The 17,927-nt window shown below is 47.4% G+C and overlaps 2 protein-coding genes across 2 annotated transcripts; one reads left to right on the top strand and one right to left on the bottom strand.

Moving 5' to 3' along the window:
• Window positions 1-596: 596 nt before the first annotated feature.
• Window positions 597-7,841, top strand: kiaa1211 (KIAA1211 ortholog). The gene is given in 9 exon segments (XM_022751510.1): window positions 597-765; window positions 1,083-1,215; window positions 1,315-1,470; window positions 2,030-2,278; window positions 2,356-4,687; window positions 5,817-6,007; window positions 6,122-6,284; window positions 7,671-7,800; window positions 7,802-7,841. Coding segments are annotated over 8 exon segments (3,303 nt in total). The 5' UTR covers window positions 597-765; window positions 1,083-1,173.
• Window positions 7,842-9,396: 1,555 nt separating this feature from the next.
• Window positions 9,397-17,789, bottom strand: aasdh (aminoadipate-semialdehyde dehydrogenase). Its single transcript, XM_022751405.1, has 14 exons — window positions 17,476-17,789; window positions 17,117-17,237; window positions 16,243-16,502; window positions 15,974-16,166; window positions 15,638-15,879; window positions 15,440-15,555; window positions 15,169-15,341; window positions 13,329-13,668; window positions 13,138-13,250; window positions 12,371-13,058; window positions 12,133-12,296; window positions 10,577-10,702; window positions 10,366-10,497; window positions 9,397-9,801 (listed from the first exon to the last, which is right to left on the bottom strand). Exons 1-14 carry the CDS (start codon window positions 17,712-17,714, stop codon window positions 9,397-9,399), a joined length of 3,312 nt encoding a protein of 1,103 aa, XP_022607126.1. The 5' UTR covers window positions 17,715-17,789.
• Between the last annotated feature and the right edge of the window lie 138 nt (window positions 17,790-17,927).

Raw genomic sequence — 17,927 nt, 5'->3', positions numbered from 1 at the left:
TTGCGTCAGTCACATTTCTTATCTCCGGCCTTTATTATGCTAATTGATGGTTACAGGGGTTGCCTCGGTGACTGATGGATAAGAAAATCTTCCAGTGATTAATAGTGAAAAATGTGTCATTAAGTAGCAATTATTGTCGTTATCTAAAATGTTGCAGGTCAAATATGATACGAGTCGCACATTTGACATTAACCCTCGGACAGTCAGGGTGCCTCTCTCTCTCTCTTCACTACTTTCCTTTCTCTCAGGACGAATCATGGAGTTAATGTTCCTCTGTCTTCGGTCAAAGATATTGGTCACTGTTTTGCTAGAGCTGCTATTGGCTGTGGGTCTGTTATCATGCGTGTTGTTTATCTTCTCCGCTTCCTGTAAATACAAGTAAGTATGAACCCAAGGAGCCAAGGTTTTCTCCTCATTCCATCTGCTGTCTTCATTTATTTTCCTCTGATTCAACTGCATTTCGTCATCTACACACATACAGAAACATGCCCCATAGGCAACAGTCCTGCCCGTTATCTAACACGAGGGTGCAATATAAAGATTGATGATGTGATTGTGTGTAGCTGTGGTTATCATCTCTTCTCTTCCTCCGACAGAGAGAAGGCGGCAGGGCAAATTCCAGCCCTTCAGACGACTGTTTGGGAAGAAGAAGAAGCGGGAGGCGAAGGGGGGCTTCGATGGAGCAGAGCTAAAGGCCAGTTTTTCTACTGGGGAAGTGTGTAACGGAGTTGTCTCTGATGACGAGGAGTCCAATCAGAATCTGAGGTCAGTACATGGATCCTTCCAGTTTTATTTTGTCTGTGAGCTTTCACTCTTCGTTTATGTCTCACCGCCTTTACCCAGAGAGTGAGTGACGACAACAGCTTCTTATCAGAGACTTTCACTTTCAGACACATGAAAGCGTTAAAACAGATTCTCATAAACGCTGCACGTTGTGGTTTCACAATCTGTAGATCAAAGCTTGACACTCAAATACGGCGTGTGAAGAGGTCTCTCATTTTAACTGTGCAAAGTGATTCACGTAGAGCTCGTGATGAATGAATGAAAGGCTGACGGTGAAGACGCTCTGTCTCGTCCTGCAGGGAGTTGAATCCCATCGGATCTCGAGCTCTCTCACACGACAGCATCTTCATCCCAGAGGAGCCGGCGACAGAGTCCGGTCTGGATCACAGCATGTCCCAGGAAAACGTGTCGGATAAAGTTCGGAATCTGCAGGTGAGAGCACGTAGAGATGTCCGCTCTGTCACAATCACTCATCTCCTGTGTGTGTGTGTGTGTGTGTGTGTGATTTTTCCCTCTTTGCTGATCTCACAGAGGCAGATAGCACAAGGTATAAAGTTTGGCCAGAGGCCGTCTTCAATGAGGAGGAGCGAGGGAGATGAGGGGAGCTCGGATGAGGAGGAGGTTCCCCGCAGCCCTCTGAAGGTGATGGCCCAGGTAGAAGCTGAGCCACCGAAAACAGAGCCAAAGGTAAGAACTCTTCAACTTGTTCAGATCCATTTTTAAAGGAGTACGACTGTGTGTGTGAAGCCTTTTGTGGCTCCAGAGGAAGCTGCAGGAGCCAGATAGTGAAGTGTGAACTTCTGGCCCAACATATGTCTGGATCCTCGACCCGAGTCCGGCCGCTATCCTCCGCCAGAGGATTTTTCTGTGTGTGCTCCAGATGTGGAAGGAGCATCTGGTGATCGTGCTGTATATGGGCCAGATTCGGGCCGTGGAACCGGGTGTTAACTGGGCCAGAACAAAACAAGCATGTGGCCCGAGTAAGGGCCGGATTTATTCAGCTGATAGCTAAGTGACATCACTGAGCTCACCAGACCTCTGTACCCGCTCCTCGTCAGCACAACCGTCTGCGCTCTGTTGCATTGTGGATAACGTAGGCGCCATATTCGGAGGTTAATGTGCAAAATAAAAAAGACGATATCTCTGATTCTGCTTCATCGATTCCGATTTACGTCCAACAATGTTTAAGATATTAAGACGATCAGGTGTGTTCCAGTTTTAAATGAATCTGTTGTTTTGATGACAGCAGGTCCCGGGGGCCCACGCACACACCACGCCGGTGAAATCCCCCAGATCCAAACGAGTTCTTCCACCCACTGGTACGATTGAGTCCATCAACCTGGATGCCGTCCCGCAGTCTGTTCCTCGCTTGGACAACACCGCCGCCAAGCACAAACTGTCCGTCAAACCAAAAAACCAGAGGGTTTCCCGCAAGCACCGGCGCTTCACGCAGGTGAGCCGGAGCCATCGTCGAGATACGAGTTGTAACGAGCATGTTGTTGATTAATTTTGTGACCTTTCCCCCCGTTTCCATGGTGAAGAGACTAATCGTACTTCCACCTTCCTCCACAGGACCTCCAGGAGGTGTCCATCCCTGGTGTGGTGCAGGAGGACATGGAGGCAGCCGGCGTCTCCGGTGACGACCAGCGCAGAGCTTCTGTTGAAGAGTCTCTGGAAAGCTTCAAGAAACAGAGACTCCATGAGGAGGAGAGACAGGAGACGAGGAGGAGGAGAGAGCTGGAGGAGCAGAGGCTCAGACAGGACGAAGAGGAGAGGAGGAAGAGGGCCGAGGAGATGAGGCTGCGTGAGCTGGAGGAGGAAAAGGAGAGGTGTCGTAAACAGCAGGAGGAGGAAGAGAGGAGGCTTCGAGAGGAGGCAGAGAGGAGGAGGATGGAAGAGGAGGAGAGGAGGATGAGAGAGGAGGAAGAAAGGAGGCGGCAAGAGGAGGAGGAGAGGATGCAGAGGGAGGAAGAGGAAAGGAGGATGCGAGAAGAGGAGGAGCGTCGACAGCGGGAGGAGGAGAGGAGGCGAGTGGAAGAGCAGAGGAGGAAAGAGGAGGAGGAGGAGGAGGAGAGGAGGAAGCGAAAGGAGGAGGAAGAGGCGAGAAGGCAGCAGGAGCTTGAGGCTGAGAGGAGGAGGAAGCTGAGAGAGGAAGAGGAGGAAAGAAAGAAGGAGGAAGAGGCGGAGGAGCTGAGGCTGCAGGAGATGGAGCAAAAGAAGAAAGTGGAGGCGGAGGAGAGGATGAGGAAGGAGGAGAAGCAGAGGAGGGTGTCAGGGGAGGAGGCTGACGGCAGCTCAGATCCACAGGAGAGGAAGAGGAGGGCGGAGGAGCTGCGCTGGAGGGAGATGGAGGAGCGACAGAGGCCGTTCTCCTTCAAGGTTTCCTCTGGAGAGAAGCAGATCTTGTTCCAGAAGGTCAACCTGACGCCTGTGACTCCGCCCCCCGGCCACCAGAGCGGCGCTGCAGCAGAACAAAGAGACGGAGCGAAGGCTTCGTCCTCTGACGGACCAGAATCCCCCAACCTGCCGACGTCCCCGTACGTCCCCCACACGGCCATCTTAGTGACAGGCGCTCAGCTCTGCGGGACCGCCGTCAATCTGGACCAGATCAAAGACACCGCCTGTAAGTCTCTGCTGGGGCTTGGCGAGGACAGAAAGGCTCAGGGGACTCCGCCCCCCAAGAGCAAGACTTCACCTGACCGCAAGTCTGGAAAAACCAAATCACTCAACGAGTCCGCGCTCTCCACAGACCAGTCCAGCGCCTCCATCCTGGCAGAGTGGGCGAGTATCAGGTCCAAGATATTCAAGGGCGTGGAGGAGGGGAAGTACGATGAGTACACAGACCTGAACAGGAACCAGCCTCAGCCCGGCGGCGATGACCAGCCGGCGTTCTCCCACTCCAACCTCAGGAAGACCATGTCTGCCAACGCCAAGTTCTCCATCACCCCTGCGAAGAAGAAGTTTGGAGATTCAAACAGGAACTCCGAGGTGTTCGCTGTCGACGACAAGGAAGCGGGAGAGGAAGCTCCTCCCACCGACAGCCCCACCGCAGCCTCGCCAGCTCCGACCACCAAACCTCCGAGCAGGACGAGTAAAACGGTCCGCATCATCGAGAGAGGGTCGGAGGAGTGTATGTTTGCCAAAGACCTGCCCTCCTTCCTGGTTCCCAGCCCCGGAGAGAAACCTGACGGGGCGGAGCTGAAGAGCAGGGCTCCGAGCGAGACGGAGGCGTCTGACAGCAGAGAGGAGGGGGAGGAGCGGGGCCAGGATGGCGAGGAGAAGCCGTCGCCTTTTGGCATCAAGCTGCGGAGAACCAACTACTCCCTGCGCTTTCACAGCGAACAGTCCACCGAGAAGAGGAAGAAACGCTACAGCGCTGGAGACAGCTTCGACGGCGTCCCCTCGCCTCTTACCCCCATGGAGCCGGACTCTGACGCCTCCTCTGTCTTCTCTGATAAATCAAGTCCTGCCTCGCCCCAGAAAGAAGGCGTGGTCTGCAAGTACTTACACGCATCCGCCTCCCCCGCCGTCCCTCGGGCTAAACCGGGTAAGTCCACCAGCCCGACCCCGCACAGCGAGGGTGAGAAAGTGCTTTCAAAACCGCCGCTCTACCGAAGACCGACTACATCACCCAAACCCACCGGAGCGGTCCCGACACCTCCCCCATCGCCGCTTCCTAAAGCGGTCCACGTGCCGCCCGGCGACTCTGTGGCGCCCGTCCTCTCGTCCAGCCAGGAGCAGACGAGCAGGAGCGAGGAACCTTCAGCCGTGGCACACCTGCACCGCAGCAGCCAAGGCCAGGTCCACGGGGAGGAGGAGCCCAAGGAGAAGAGGTCGTTCTTCCCCTCCATCAACATCCCCTGGAGAGAGAAGGCGGACAGGAAGACGGAGCTCATCAGGAGAGGTGAGTGACGCTACGTCCAGGAGTCCTGCTGCTAAAGGAAGCCTCAAGATGGCGGCTCAGTGAAAGTGCATCTTCAGACACTTTCCCACCAAATAATGAATTTTAAAACATGAAATCTTGGTTCCTGGAGCAAAATCCTCCGACCTGCAGCGCGTTGATCAGGGGTCTCACGTGGGGCTGGATTGTGAACGGTGTCAGGACAGTTCAGGTGTTTTGACGTGGGGTTGTGTGAGGTAGTCACATATAGTCGGTACATTACCTGCATTAGTTCGGAAAGCCGACCGTCAGCTCCGTCAGAGTGATGAGCTGCTGTGGGCGGGGCCACGAGAAAAAAACCTGTTTTAGACACTTTTAAAAGACGCCCACCGAAACAATCCAACATCTGTTTAAATGAAGCTTCATGTAGAATATTTTCAGCTCTTTATCTTCCCGTGAAAACAGCATTTTTCCTTTGGCACTACATTTTTTCTACCGCTGAACTAACGTATTCCTACACGCAAGCGCACCTGCGAATACAGTGCACTCCGTAGGTGCGCTAGTGCGTAGGAATACGGTAGTTCACTTTTTATGTGTGAAAACCCAAAATATGAATCATAGCAGAGGATTTTTACAGAGTTGAAAACATGTCTGGAGGAACTTTAAACAGTTCCTTTTTTAAAATAAAATCTTGTCAATGTTAGTCTTTTTGTTTAGGAAAACTTCTTACTGTTCATCCACTATTCAGATAATAAAGAGGGAATTTCACACAAACTCTGACTGTAACTTGGACGTAGTCTGATATTTTTTCACAGAGCTGTGGATTTAGTTTCCCTTCAAGTTAGATTAAAATTAAATAAGTCAGGGGTTTCTTGCCCAGTAAGAACAGGAGGAATAATTGCAGTTTTATTCAGTGTAAATGTGGGAATGTGAGTGTTGTATTAAAGTAGGCTTGAAAACATGTGAACCCCCCCTTTAATATCTGAGAACTTCTGCTTCTTTTCGTTGAATGGAAAATGGGTTTTGGTAGAAAAACATGCTCATATTTCTCAAAGTGAGGAACAGAAGTGAGAGACCTGAGACACACTTATCATAGGATTTTAAATGATATCTTTCCTAGTAACATACAAATACTCATGTGTTCCTCGTGCAGAAAAACCGTCCCTTCAGAGCAGGCACTCGCTGGACAGTGCGAAGGTCCAGGAGAAGGAGGCCGGACCCTTGTGGATCACACTGGCTCTGCAGAAGCAGAAGGGCTTCAGGGAGCAGCAGCAGAACCGAGAGGAGCGCCGCAGCCAGAGAGAGGCCAAGCTGGCTGAGAAACAGGCGAGAGAGAGAGACAGCGTACGTGTGCCGGACGGCCTCTTCACCCACTTTCTGATCCCACCCCTGATCGCACACAAAATCTCCTCAACGGTAGCTTCTCCCCTCTGAAAGAATCACAAATCTGTGTTGCAGGTCACACTGGTGAGTCCCACCGAGAGCAGAGGCAGCGGGAGCTCCAGTCCTTCCTCTAAACCTCAGACCCCAGAGGAGCCCAAGAGACCCGACAGCCTCCTGGGACGGCTGGAGCGCAGAGAGCACCTGAAGAAGGCCAACACTTTACCCAGCTCCGTCACCGGTAAGACCCACACCCGCTGCGTGATAATCGCTTCATCACTTAAGACGTTCACCAAGTAAAAATGTTAAACAGCCTCTGAAATGTGAGGATGAGTTTACTACTTTACTTAAAGTGGTACTACAACAATGTAAGAATACTTATTCTTTCAAAATACACTTAGTAACAGTCAAATATACTTAAAGAATTATAAACGTTAAATAAAGTTAATGCAGAACTGCTCCCCTAAGTTTAATACACCATTTTACACAGTATATCATGTATCAGTGTCCCCCCATAATCTTTATGTTAATGAGGAACTATAGATGTCAAATAAATCCAGCAGAATAAAATGTACAATATTTCTTAAATGTAATGAAGTAAAAATACAAAGTTGTAAAAATTCACGTCAGGAGAAAACTTGGCTCATGTACTTTGTGAGGCAGGTTGCGCAGGAACAGGATGAGTGGATCCAAAGTGGCAATCAAAACAATTTAATGCAAATTTAATGCAACGTTTTCAGTATTAGACGATGAAGGTCGAGGACTAAATTGTTAGTTGCGAGTCCGACAGTGTGTGGGATTCTTTTTGTAACTGCTCATCTCAAAAGAAGAAGAAACTGAATAAATTCCATATTAAAGCTGCAGCAGTTTGTTGATTAATTGATTAGTCGATTGACAAAAAACGATTAATTATCATTTTTCAACATTTGATGGTACCAGCTTTTAAAATGTGATATTTCTTCATTATAGTAAATAAAGTATTGGACAAAACAAGTCATGTGATGATGTCGCCTCGGGCTCATTGAAGATTACATAAACTAGAATCACCTCCTCGTGGTTGTATCCCTCCAGGTTACATCCCTGTTTATCCAGAGTCATACAGAATATGAACCATTAGTGTGAAATTTTGTCATAATTGATGTGTGAAGTTTTGAGTTATGGCTAAAAAGTGTTTTCTGAGGTCACCATGACCATGACCTTTGACCTTTGACCACCAAAGTCTAATCAGTTCGTCCTTGAGTCCAGGTGAACGTCTGTAGGAAATATGAAGAAGTTCCATCGAGGCCAAAACTGTGTTTTGTGAGGTCACCAGGCCCGTGACCTTTGACCCCCAAAATCTAATCAGTTCAACCTTGAGTCCTAGTGAATGTTTGTGCCACATTTAAGAAGTTCCGTCAAGGTGTTTTTGAGATATTGTGTCCACGAGAATAGGACGGACGGACAACCTGAAAACTCTCTGTTGCTGCACGGAGGAATGAAAATCAATCGAAACAATAATCAACAGATTAATCAATAATGAAAATGATCATTATGATCGGTCAGAATACAGTCTATCAATCTGTCTAAAGAGGTCGTTTGGTTTAACAAAGAGATCTTTAACTTCTTGTGTCTGTGGTTTGCATTTCAGTTGAGATCGCGGACTCGACGCCGTCGCCACCTGCTGTCAAAGACGTGTCAAAGCGCTTCCCCTCCACTGACTCTCCGGCAGGGTTTGGGTTTTTTTCCACAGAGCCGGCCTGGCTGGCGCTGGCCAAGAGAAGCCAAAGCCTGGAGCGACTGTCCTCAGATCATCAAATAACCCCCCCCACCCCCCACCCCCCAGCTCCCCTTCCCCCCAACCCCCCCCCCCCTGTCCCAGCTCCACTCTGGGCTCTGGCACACCCCCTCCCAAAACCCCCATCTCTCACCACGAAAACCCTGCTGACTGTGAAACAAGTAGAGCCCTCCATCACCTGACCACACACACACACACACACACACACACACACACACACACACACTGGCTGGTACTATTATCATCATTATAAAGTGCGCTTCACATTCAAATATTCCAATACAACTGCACAGATATATGTAAACAACTGTTGCGAGCATGCACACACTGTATACACACACAGTATATGTCCTGAGAAGACGGTCCTCAGCAGCCAATCACAACCATGGCTGACCATTGCAATAGCCAACCCCATTTTATTATTATTTTATTTCCAGTTTGTAGGCGACGGTGTCACCATGGTTGTAAATAAACCACCTGCTCAACACAGCAGAAGTGTTGTGTGTTAGAGAGGTGGAGCTCTGACATGTGACAGTGTGGAATCAGCTGAGGGGAACTGTCTGAACCGTGTTTTAAGGGCTACCAGTACTAACAATAACTCAGCTGAGGGAGGCGTCACAGGTGATGTTTATGTGAAGCAGCGGGTCGATCTGTGTCTCTTCTCTGAGCCTCGTTTGTCATGTACAGAAGAAGAAGAAGAAGAAGAGGAAGAGGAAGAGGAAGAGGAAGAAGAAGAAGAATTTTCTCTTTTTTTTTTTTTTTACTCATACTTGGAAACTTTAGCGTAACAAACTCTCACTGTGTCCGTGATTACTGTGACGGCTGTCCACCGAGCTATTGTACAATTCTGCCATTATGAAGTAACAGAATCTGAAATAACCACGCGGTGTTTGCACCTGAACACAGCACTGAAGTGTTACCGGGCATTTCGACAGTGAGCTGAGCTGCACACACACACACACACACACACACCGACCCTCACAGCTGTGTGACGGTGTGCTCTGCACGTGACGGACACGACACCTGCTTGCTGTACCTGTCCTCCTGTAACACACCTGTGTTCGTGGGCTTGACGCCTCCACTTCCTCGTTAATGTGATACGATCTGACATGATGTAAAAGAAACATTTCCTCTATAACACAAAAAAGAAAAAAAAAATCCTACTGCATTCTCATTTCTTGCCACTCACTTAAGGATCTGTATGTATGTAAGTATGTACTGTATGTGAGTGGAAGGCGTTAGCAGAGCTGCGGTCAGAGAGAGTCACTCTGTCATTTCGTTTCTAACTTTGGTCGTGCACAATAGTGTAGTGTACGCAGTGTTATATGTAACAAAAAAAATGTTTGGTATTATTTGCACTTTTTTGTCCCACTTAGAGATATTCATGAGAAGATTCTTAAGGAGATACAAAATGTTATGAATAATGTAAATTAAATACTGATGTCTGAACCGCAGGACTGTAGACTCATTATTTCTGCTCTACATCTAAAACCCTGAACTTTAATTAAAATCCTGTTTCCGCTCTGACACAGATACAGACGCTTCAGTGTTTGTTATAAAAAATTTAAAAAAAATACATTTAATCCTTCTCTGCTTCCTCTTGGACACTCAGCTTCAAACAATACACAGAGTCATTGCGGCACCCGATGACAAGAGACTGTTCATACACCACCGGGGATGAGAACAGCTCCCCGGGCAGAGTGTGCGAGGCCAGCGTTTGTCCGTTGAGACCGTCCAGGATCCAGACGGTGCCGTCTGTGGAGGCCAGCGCCACCAGAACCCCCGTCCTGCCCACAGCGGAGCCATCGAACACACACGGGCTGGAGTACACTTTGCCCGACGTCCGGAAAGTCCAAACCAAAGAGCCGTCGGCGCAGTTCAGACAGTACAGGTGACCGTCGTGAGATCCACACAGAAGCCTCCGCTGGTCAGGTGTGACGCACGGAGACGAGAAGACGGGGCCCTTTGTTGGAAACTGCCACACCTGCGGAGAAACACAGGAGTCACGTTGGAGTATGACCTCACGTACAAGTTGAAATTCTTCAGATTTCAGTCCATGGGTTGGTTTGGTAACACTCGTGGTAACCGTGGTGACGGCAAACACACCGTTAACCAGCTGCAGCAGACGCAACACAAGAGCAGCAGGAAGTGTTGGGTTAGCATCAGCAGCAACCGGACACAGAACAGTGACACAGACACACACAGTCATGTGTGTGTGTGTGTGTGTGTGTGTGAAGCCAGTAACGGTGACAACAATAAAAAGTATCAACACACAGAATGCTGTCCTCTGTTCTCTGACTGTTTATGACATGTTGAAATAAAACAGTCAAACAGAAACTGTAACTGTCATCAGATCAGAGCAGATGCTGTTCATTCCCTCAGGATCATATAAACAGAAGTCAGTATTTGAAAGAGTGACTTTTAAAAACGAATTCATTGAATATTCTGTATTACTGTAAGTTATTTCATTAATAAAGTAAAAACACAGAGGGGTCCTGTCACTTGGAGCGCAGTGGAGGAACACTCCGGTCTACGTTCTTCCTCTCACCAGTTTCCCCGTGTTGCTGAAGCAGCAGATGTTTCCATCCACTGAGCCAATGGCGACGCCACCGGAGGAGGCGTTTGGTGACGAGAAGAACGGGACGTCTCTGCGGACAGACCACAGCACCTCTCCACTGTCCTGGGGAAGAGAAGAACATCAGCTACATGCTTCATTCACTGAAGGTCAATGACTGAAGTCTGTGATTGTCTTCACTCACTGGGTGGAGGCAGAGCAGGTGACCCCCCAGCGACGCCACATACAGCTGCCTGAGGGTTGGCTGGAGCCAGGGGGAGGAAAACACGGCCCCTCCCCCACAGTGACGTTTCCAGACACACCGCTGAAGCTAAAACGTGAGTGATATAATTTTGTTAAAGTTTGGTCACAAGAACAGAAGATACACAAGTCAGAGATGTCACAGCAGGCGACCCGAAAAACACACAAACTAACACACACTCCAAGTGTTTTTAGGTTCTATGACTTCTATTTCTAGACATTCTGTCTTATTCTGTTTTCATTTCTATGATGCAGAAGGTACCTGGTACCTGGGGGGCGGAGGTAAAATGTGTCACAACATTATGGTGCATTGTGAGCTCCATAAGAGTTGTACAGAGACACCCTGACCTGCAGATCATATTCTCCAGATGTAAAGGAACATGTTATTTTGGTATAATTCCAACAAAAATCCCATTATCATTATTTTTTTTATTTTTTTTCAATGAAAATTAAGTGAAAAACGATAATTCCAACTGAAATCTGGACTCATATAACAATGTAGGCTAATTTCTTTCTTTAATTTTTTTTATTGTATCTATGTTGTGAATTGTATTTTATTCGATTTCATCTGTTTTCGTTTGTTTAAAGCTTCTCAAATCAATTTCATTGTATCTCATTGTCATCTTTCTCATACTTTTTTGTTCAGCTCATCAGTCTTCATCAGTAAGTATAGTAAGGCATAAAACGTCATAAAAACGTCTAAGTAAAGCAATGCAAAAAAAGTCATGAAAAAGTCATAGTATGATGATGTCATACTATAGTAAGGCATTAAAAGTCGTAAAAGGTCTTAGTATACAAAGGCAAAAAAAGGCATAGTACAGTGAAACATAAGAAGTCAAAGTATAGTAAGGCATAACACATCATAAAAACGTATAAGAAGTCATAGTATAGTAAGGCATTAAAAATCATCAAAAACTCATAGTATAATAAGGCATAAAAAGTCATGAAAACGACTTAATATAAGAAGGAATGAATACCTCATAAAAATGTCATAGTATAGTAAGGCATGAAAAGGTCATAATATTCATGGTGACATTTTCATGGGATTTTTTGACAGAAATTAAACTCATACTTTTATATATCCACCATTTTATGCTTACTCCTGCTAGGAACCCTAACTGCTAGCCTGCAGAAGACAGAAGCTATGGTTAGATTGCTAGTTAACGCTACCTAACATTGTTAAATGACAATCAGTTGACATTTTTCTGGTGATGTCAGGTACCACTGTGATATTTTCACATGACATGAACCTTAAGATAGCCCCCCACTCTTTCAGCCAAATGCTAGCATGCCTAAATCGATGATCTTGGAGACGCAGCCAATTAGGGACAATTCTATCCTCCCAAAATATAGGTATGGACATGTCCCTACTGTCCTTACCCAAACCTATGCCCCTGGTCTGAAGCTCTTCGAGCCGCACTAACCTGTTTGAAAAGGTCTATTTCAATAAAGTTTGACTGATTCAGAGCCTCAGTGTCTCTTCATGTCAAACACGCTCACCTTTGGGTTCAGGGCATAAACATGTCCATCATGTGATCCCACCATCACCAGACCTGTGTGGGGATCCACAGCGGGACAGCTCTTCACAGCGTCTCCCGTCTCAAATGTCCACCGCGTCTTTCCAGAAGCAGCGCACAAAAAATACACAGAGCCGTCGTAGCAACCTGGAGAAACAGAAAAATACACCTTAACTGACGGTTAAGGTTGAACACAAGATATTGAGAGAATTGCTACTGACCTATAACCACCAGAGTCCCGCAGCGAGACACGGCAGCCGACGCCTCGATTCTGTCCCCGAGGACTCGCTCCCACACGAGGCTCCCGGTGTCCAGGTCTAAAGCCTGGATCCTGTGAGAGTGTGAACCGATGAACACGGTTATTTGGGTAGAATCTGACCTCTGATCTGTTCTTTCATGGACCAGAAGCACCGGCGAGGCGTCCACACATCTGCCTGTATCTGAGGACCAGCTCAGACTGAGGCCCAGAGCAGCAGCTCCCCGTTTCTCAGTCTGGAGGTTTTTACTCGTCTCCTCATTCCTGACGTTGATTTCCATCACATCACCTGCTCGTCTTATAACTTTCACAGCCCGTCTCTCCTCCTGCGGCCTCTCTGCCACTCTAGACTCAGACTCTGTGCGTTGTCTCTTCACTAGAACAACAGGGGGAGCGTCAGTTTGCCGCTTCTTGGCCTCAGGAAGTGATGATGTGCTGTTCTCGAGTGGCAGCATCACTGTCGCTCTGGCAACGCAGCGCAGGATGTCAGAAAAGGTCCCGTCAAGTATAACCTCCAACAGTTGTGGTGCGGGGACTCCCACAGCAGAGAGGATGTCCTCACACAGGTGCAGCGCCTTCAGAGAGTCGCCTCCACTCAACAGGAAGTTGGATTCCTCGTCAATGGTCACAGCTTCAGCAAAACCTAAAGCCTCCTGTTGACAGACGGGTCACAGTGTTGAGTCTGAACACAAGAAGACAACAGGGGATTTAAATGTGGAGCTGTGTCATCACCTGCCACAAAGACTGAAGGGTTTGCTTTAGTTGGCTGACGTCTCCCTGCGAGGACTCCACTCTGTGTCTCTGCCTGTGGTATATTCTCATAAGAGCCTCCATGTCCACTTTACCTGCCGAGATACAAACATTAAAAGCTGAATGAATGAGCCGCTGTGTCTCCGCCGCAGTGACCAGCGTCCCGTGCTCACCATGACGAGTCAGGCTTAACGCCGGGACGAGGACCAGCGTGTCAGGAACGCTGTATGACGGCAGCAGCAGAGACAGCCGGTCCACTATCAGTCTGCGCAGCTCTCCGTCTGCACCGCCCGTCTCCTCCTCCCGGTGGGGGTGGTGCTTTACCAGAGAAGGGAGGTGGTCTTGATACTGACCAAGACCCGAGGGTGATTTCTCCTCACACTGCTGTACAGATGTGAGAGGAGACGCTGCGGTCTGGTCTCCAGATGTAGACGCCACAACAAAGGCGAGCAGCCGAGAGCCGTCGGACAGACCCACAGCACAGGCCTCCACCTGAGGCAGACTCACGATGAGCTGACGGAGGAAAACAAAAATACTTCTGTCATCCAACCAGTCAGGATTATTCTTTTGCTGATGCACAGAAGCAAGATTTATTTATATATTTGGTTATTTATAACCCAACTGGTCTCCTGATAAAATGTAAACCAAGAGAAGTATCAAGCTCTCTCTTTATGGGAAACTAGAATCACCTCCTCGTGGTTGTTTCCCTCCTCCACTCAGACTAGTGTCAGGTTACATCCCTGTTTATCCTCAGTCATATAATTGTGAATTCTTGAGTAAATGGTAAAAAGTGATTTCTGAGATCACTGTGACCTTGACCTTTAACCTTTGACCCTCAAAATCTACTCAGCATCATCCTTGAGTACAAGTGAATGTTTGTGCCAAATTTGAAAAAGTTGCGTCTTGGAGTTACTGAGATGTCGTGTCCATGAGAATCGGACGGACGGACGGACAACCTGAAAACACTGTCGCAGTGCAGAGGAATAAAACATTGCACTTACTGAAGAAGCAGAGACTTTCAGGGCAGAAATTTTACCCCATGACTGAAGGAAGGGAGCAAGTGTTTTGTCTTTACTTTTGAATTCTTATGCATTTTACTGCTTTTTGAACTGAACCTGGTGGATGGAGGGATGAGACACGGTCCAGAGAAGAACTCGGAGCAGATCCGGATCATTTACTATGAATTTGATTTTTTTCCTCTGAAGTCTGGTGTCTGTTGTTTGACACTGACCTTCTGGTTCTTATTTTATTCTATTTCATTTATTTTGTTGTGTATCTGTTGCTGTAGAAACAGTAAAATGAAACAGACATCTATTTTAAAAAACCTGAACATTAAAAAAAACTAACTACAAGTAATGGCCATTTAAAGCTGCACCAATCAATATCTTCATAGTAACAATTGATTAAATGACTGGATGTGATGTAGAAAGGAGTCACATGTGGTGACAGAGAAACATCACGTAACTCTGTAGTTCCACTGTACGGAGCGTTTTAGCTTCTTTCAGTCACAGTTTTGGTTCGAATGATCTGCAGATTTAATGTTTTGCGTCACTCCAACAAACTGACTCTCATTAGCAAACAGACGAACTCAGTCAGTAACGAGCTGCTGAACACTGTGGAGCGTTTAGCAGCTAAAGAGCCACAGATTCTTCACAGGAGCTGCTGCAGACCGAAATGAAGGCGGTGTGAGGTCGGCAAAGGAGGCGCTGATGCTGCTCCTGCTCTGGTTTTTATAAGCTTTTACTAGTGTGTGTTGCATCGCCACCTAGTGGCTAAAGAAGTCAACTGTTACTGTTTGAACTTCAGCTTCAGATCAACGCGTCTACAAGCCTTAAAACTTTACATGAATTCTACATTAGCAAGTGTTCAGACCATCAACTCCTTTTTATTGCCTTTGATTTGTGTATTTCGACGTAGATACATTCATTATGTTGACATTCCCTTTCTAGAAGCTTGAGTTACTACATGTCAGTGACCAAAAAATACACCGTGTGAACATAGAAAACATCTTACCTGCTGCACGCCGTCCAGGTTCACCCGTTTCCCATGGCGTTTTATCAGCCTGTCTCTGCGTCCCAGGTAGTACAGCTGGGCGTCTTTAACGTTCACCCAGTCTCCGCTGGCTCTCATCGTCCCGGGGACGACGGCCTGCTCCTCGTCCAGGAGACACACTCTGTCCTCTCCACCTGCGTCAAGCATCACGTGGATTTACTTCACCACAATTAGATCTACATGCGTGTGTGTGTGTGTATGTGTGTGTGTGTGTCAATGAGCTCTTTCTCACCTATGAACACCTGTCCTTCTCCCTCTGTAACAACGCAGCCATGTTCATCTCTGACCTCCACCAGCGTGTCCATCAGAGGAGTCCCGAGAGGCACTGAGGACGCCGCGCTGGAGGGACTGTGATGTTAAATAAAGTTGTGTTAAAGCTGCAGCTAAAACCAAGAAGCAGATTTAATAATAGATGGTTTTAAACACTCACGGGTCTGTGGCCTGCAGCAGAGACTGTGGGACTCTGCAGCAGCAGGCCCAGCAGGACACCTCAGTGATGCCGTAGATGTTGTAAATGTGTGTTTTGTTGTCCTCGTGTCTCCAGCTCCTCAGCGCAGCCGGCGAGGGACAGGCCTCTCCGCCCAGAGCCAACACCCGCAGCGAGGAGCCAGGCGACAACACTTCCTGTTTGAGGATGCGATGCCCGAAGCGGCTGAGCAGAGTGGGTGTGACCTGTGGAAACAAGAAAACACCACATTACAGAGACAGACGAGGATGTGGAGGCCAGAAAAAGAAAAAGAAACGTCTGTGATGAAGTGACTCCTGCCTGAAGGACGGTCGTCTCATGATCCCTGAACAGCAGCTGAGCCAGTCGACTGGGCGTTTTCTTGATCATAGAGGGAACCATGAGGAGCTGAGCCCCGGATGATAAGGCCAGGAAAATATCCACCACAGAGGGGTCAAAGGTTAAAGGTGAGGCCAGGAAAACCACATCACATGCACTCACCTGAAACAACGATCTGAGCAGAGAGAGGAGCAGGTTTTAGAATATCCATCAAAATAAAGCTCCAGAGACAAACAGGTGTAATCACTGACCTCAGGTGGAGAATATTGGGGAGGATACACTTGTGTGGTACTCGCACAATCTTTGGGAGGCCAGTCGTTCCAGATGTGTGCAGCACATACGCCAGGTCCCTGTTCCCAGAGTCCTTCTCCAGCTGGGCCACAGTCTGCTGTGTGTCTGGTCCGAGCTCAGCGACTGGCAGCAACTCGACTCGTACCACTGTTAGTTTGAACTTGGACAACACCAAACACACCTCCACCGACATGTGTGTGACCACAGCTGTCTGGAAACGCTTGATGGGAAAAGGAAAGAAAATCAATGTAAATATTCACTCAAAACACCGACTGAGAGGGAAACTGCTGATATACTACAGTACAACACACAACCAGAGGATTCCTTCAGGGCAAATACAAAGTAAAGAGATAAAATACAGATCTTTTGTATGAGTTATTGCGCTGCGCTCAGGTTTTTGAGGCACTAGATGTTTTTTATATTTCGGCCCAGGCTGGATTTGTGTGAGTGAATCTGCACCACTAAAGAACAATATCAGCTAAATGGCTCCTGACTTATTACCTAATATTGTGATCTTTTCTTAGAGGCCCTGCATAACAATATAGTACATAATATATATATGTATAATATTAATTTATTTGAATTCATATTGTGCTCACATTGGGTGTTTTTTCTACTTCAGGCTGTGATTTCCACAGATTGACTGTCACTCAGAAAACCTGGAGTCAGGTCGTATTATTTCACCACAGGCGCATTAAAGGGGATCTGGGTTCAGGCTCATAATAACAGACAATATTACATATAGCTGAACCTGAACATGTCTTTACATACTTTTATTGAGCTTCTGATCTGCACAGGTTTATATTTGTATGAATAAAATATGAAGTACTGAACCTGCAGCAGGTCAGTCTTCACAGCACAGTACTTGAGGCCACAGCGGTTCATGACTCTGGCAGAGAGAAGTCCTGGAGCCTCTGGGTCCAGTGGGACATAGGCAGCAGGAGACTGAAGGATCCTGGCGAACAGCGAACCATGATGAACATTAATCATGATGTTTTTCATTTTAGATCAATACTTTTAACAATGTTTATGTTCGTTTTATGTATTTTCTTTTCATGGGAATCACTTGGTGCAGGTCATTTCTTTGTTTTAAAGCACTTTCTGCTACATGAAAGGTGCTATACAAATAAAGTTTATTATTACTATTTTTATTATTGTTATATATATTACCATATACACAGCAGCGGACTCACCCTAGGATCCACACAGGTATGAACAAATCATCACGGCAGTACAGCCCGATGACGCCGTTACTAGCAGAGCAGTTCTCCCGTAAGATCAGAGACAGTTCACCGGTCAGTTCAACCAGGTCTCGGTACAGCAGAGACACCGGGCTCCCCGACACCGGGCCGCCGTCGTATGTCACGGCGGCTCTGTCAGGATGCTCAGCGGCAGCGGCGGAGACAAGCTCCTGCAGCGTCCCGGCAGCCATACTGATGAGAGGTTCACGGACCGCTGGCTCACTGAGTGTCGGTACCGGTTCTAGACAATAACATATCTCACATCATTTGTTATTCAGTTAAGGCGGATGAGGTTTTGTTTATATCCAGACAGAACACGTTTGTCGACTGAAGATGACGCATTACATTACAATGACGTCTCACTAATGGGTCGTTCGCGTCACTGACTGAAACTCTGAATTATC

Source organism: Seriola dumerili, unplaced genomic scaffold, assembly GCF_002260705.1.
Source record: "Seriola dumerili isolate Sdu_G_001 unplaced genomic scaffold, Sdu_1.0 BDQW01000155.1, whole genome shotgun sequence".
Classification (NCBI taxonomy): Eukaryota; Metazoa; Chordata; class Actinopteri; order Carangiformes; family Carangidae; genus Seriola; species Seriola dumerili.
Note: the sequence above shows the minus strand (reverse complement) of the source record. Positions and strands in the feature narration are given on the sequence as shown.

Excerpts from the sequence above, each read along its gene's own strand:
- aasdh (XM_022751405.1), bottom strand. The coding sequence starts at position 17,714 with ATGGCTGCCGGGACGCTGCAGGAGCTTGTCTCCGCCGCTGCCGCTGAG. Across the intron at positions 13,059-13,137 it reads CCCTTCAGTCTTTGTGGCAG|GAGGCTTTAGGTTTTGCTGA; the intron begins GTGATGACACAG and ends GTCTGTCAACAG. Across the intron at positions 12,297-12,370 it reads CGGGACTCTGGTGGTTATAG|GTTGCTACGACGGCTCTGTG; the intron begins GTCAGTAGCAAT and ends CTGTTTCTCCAG.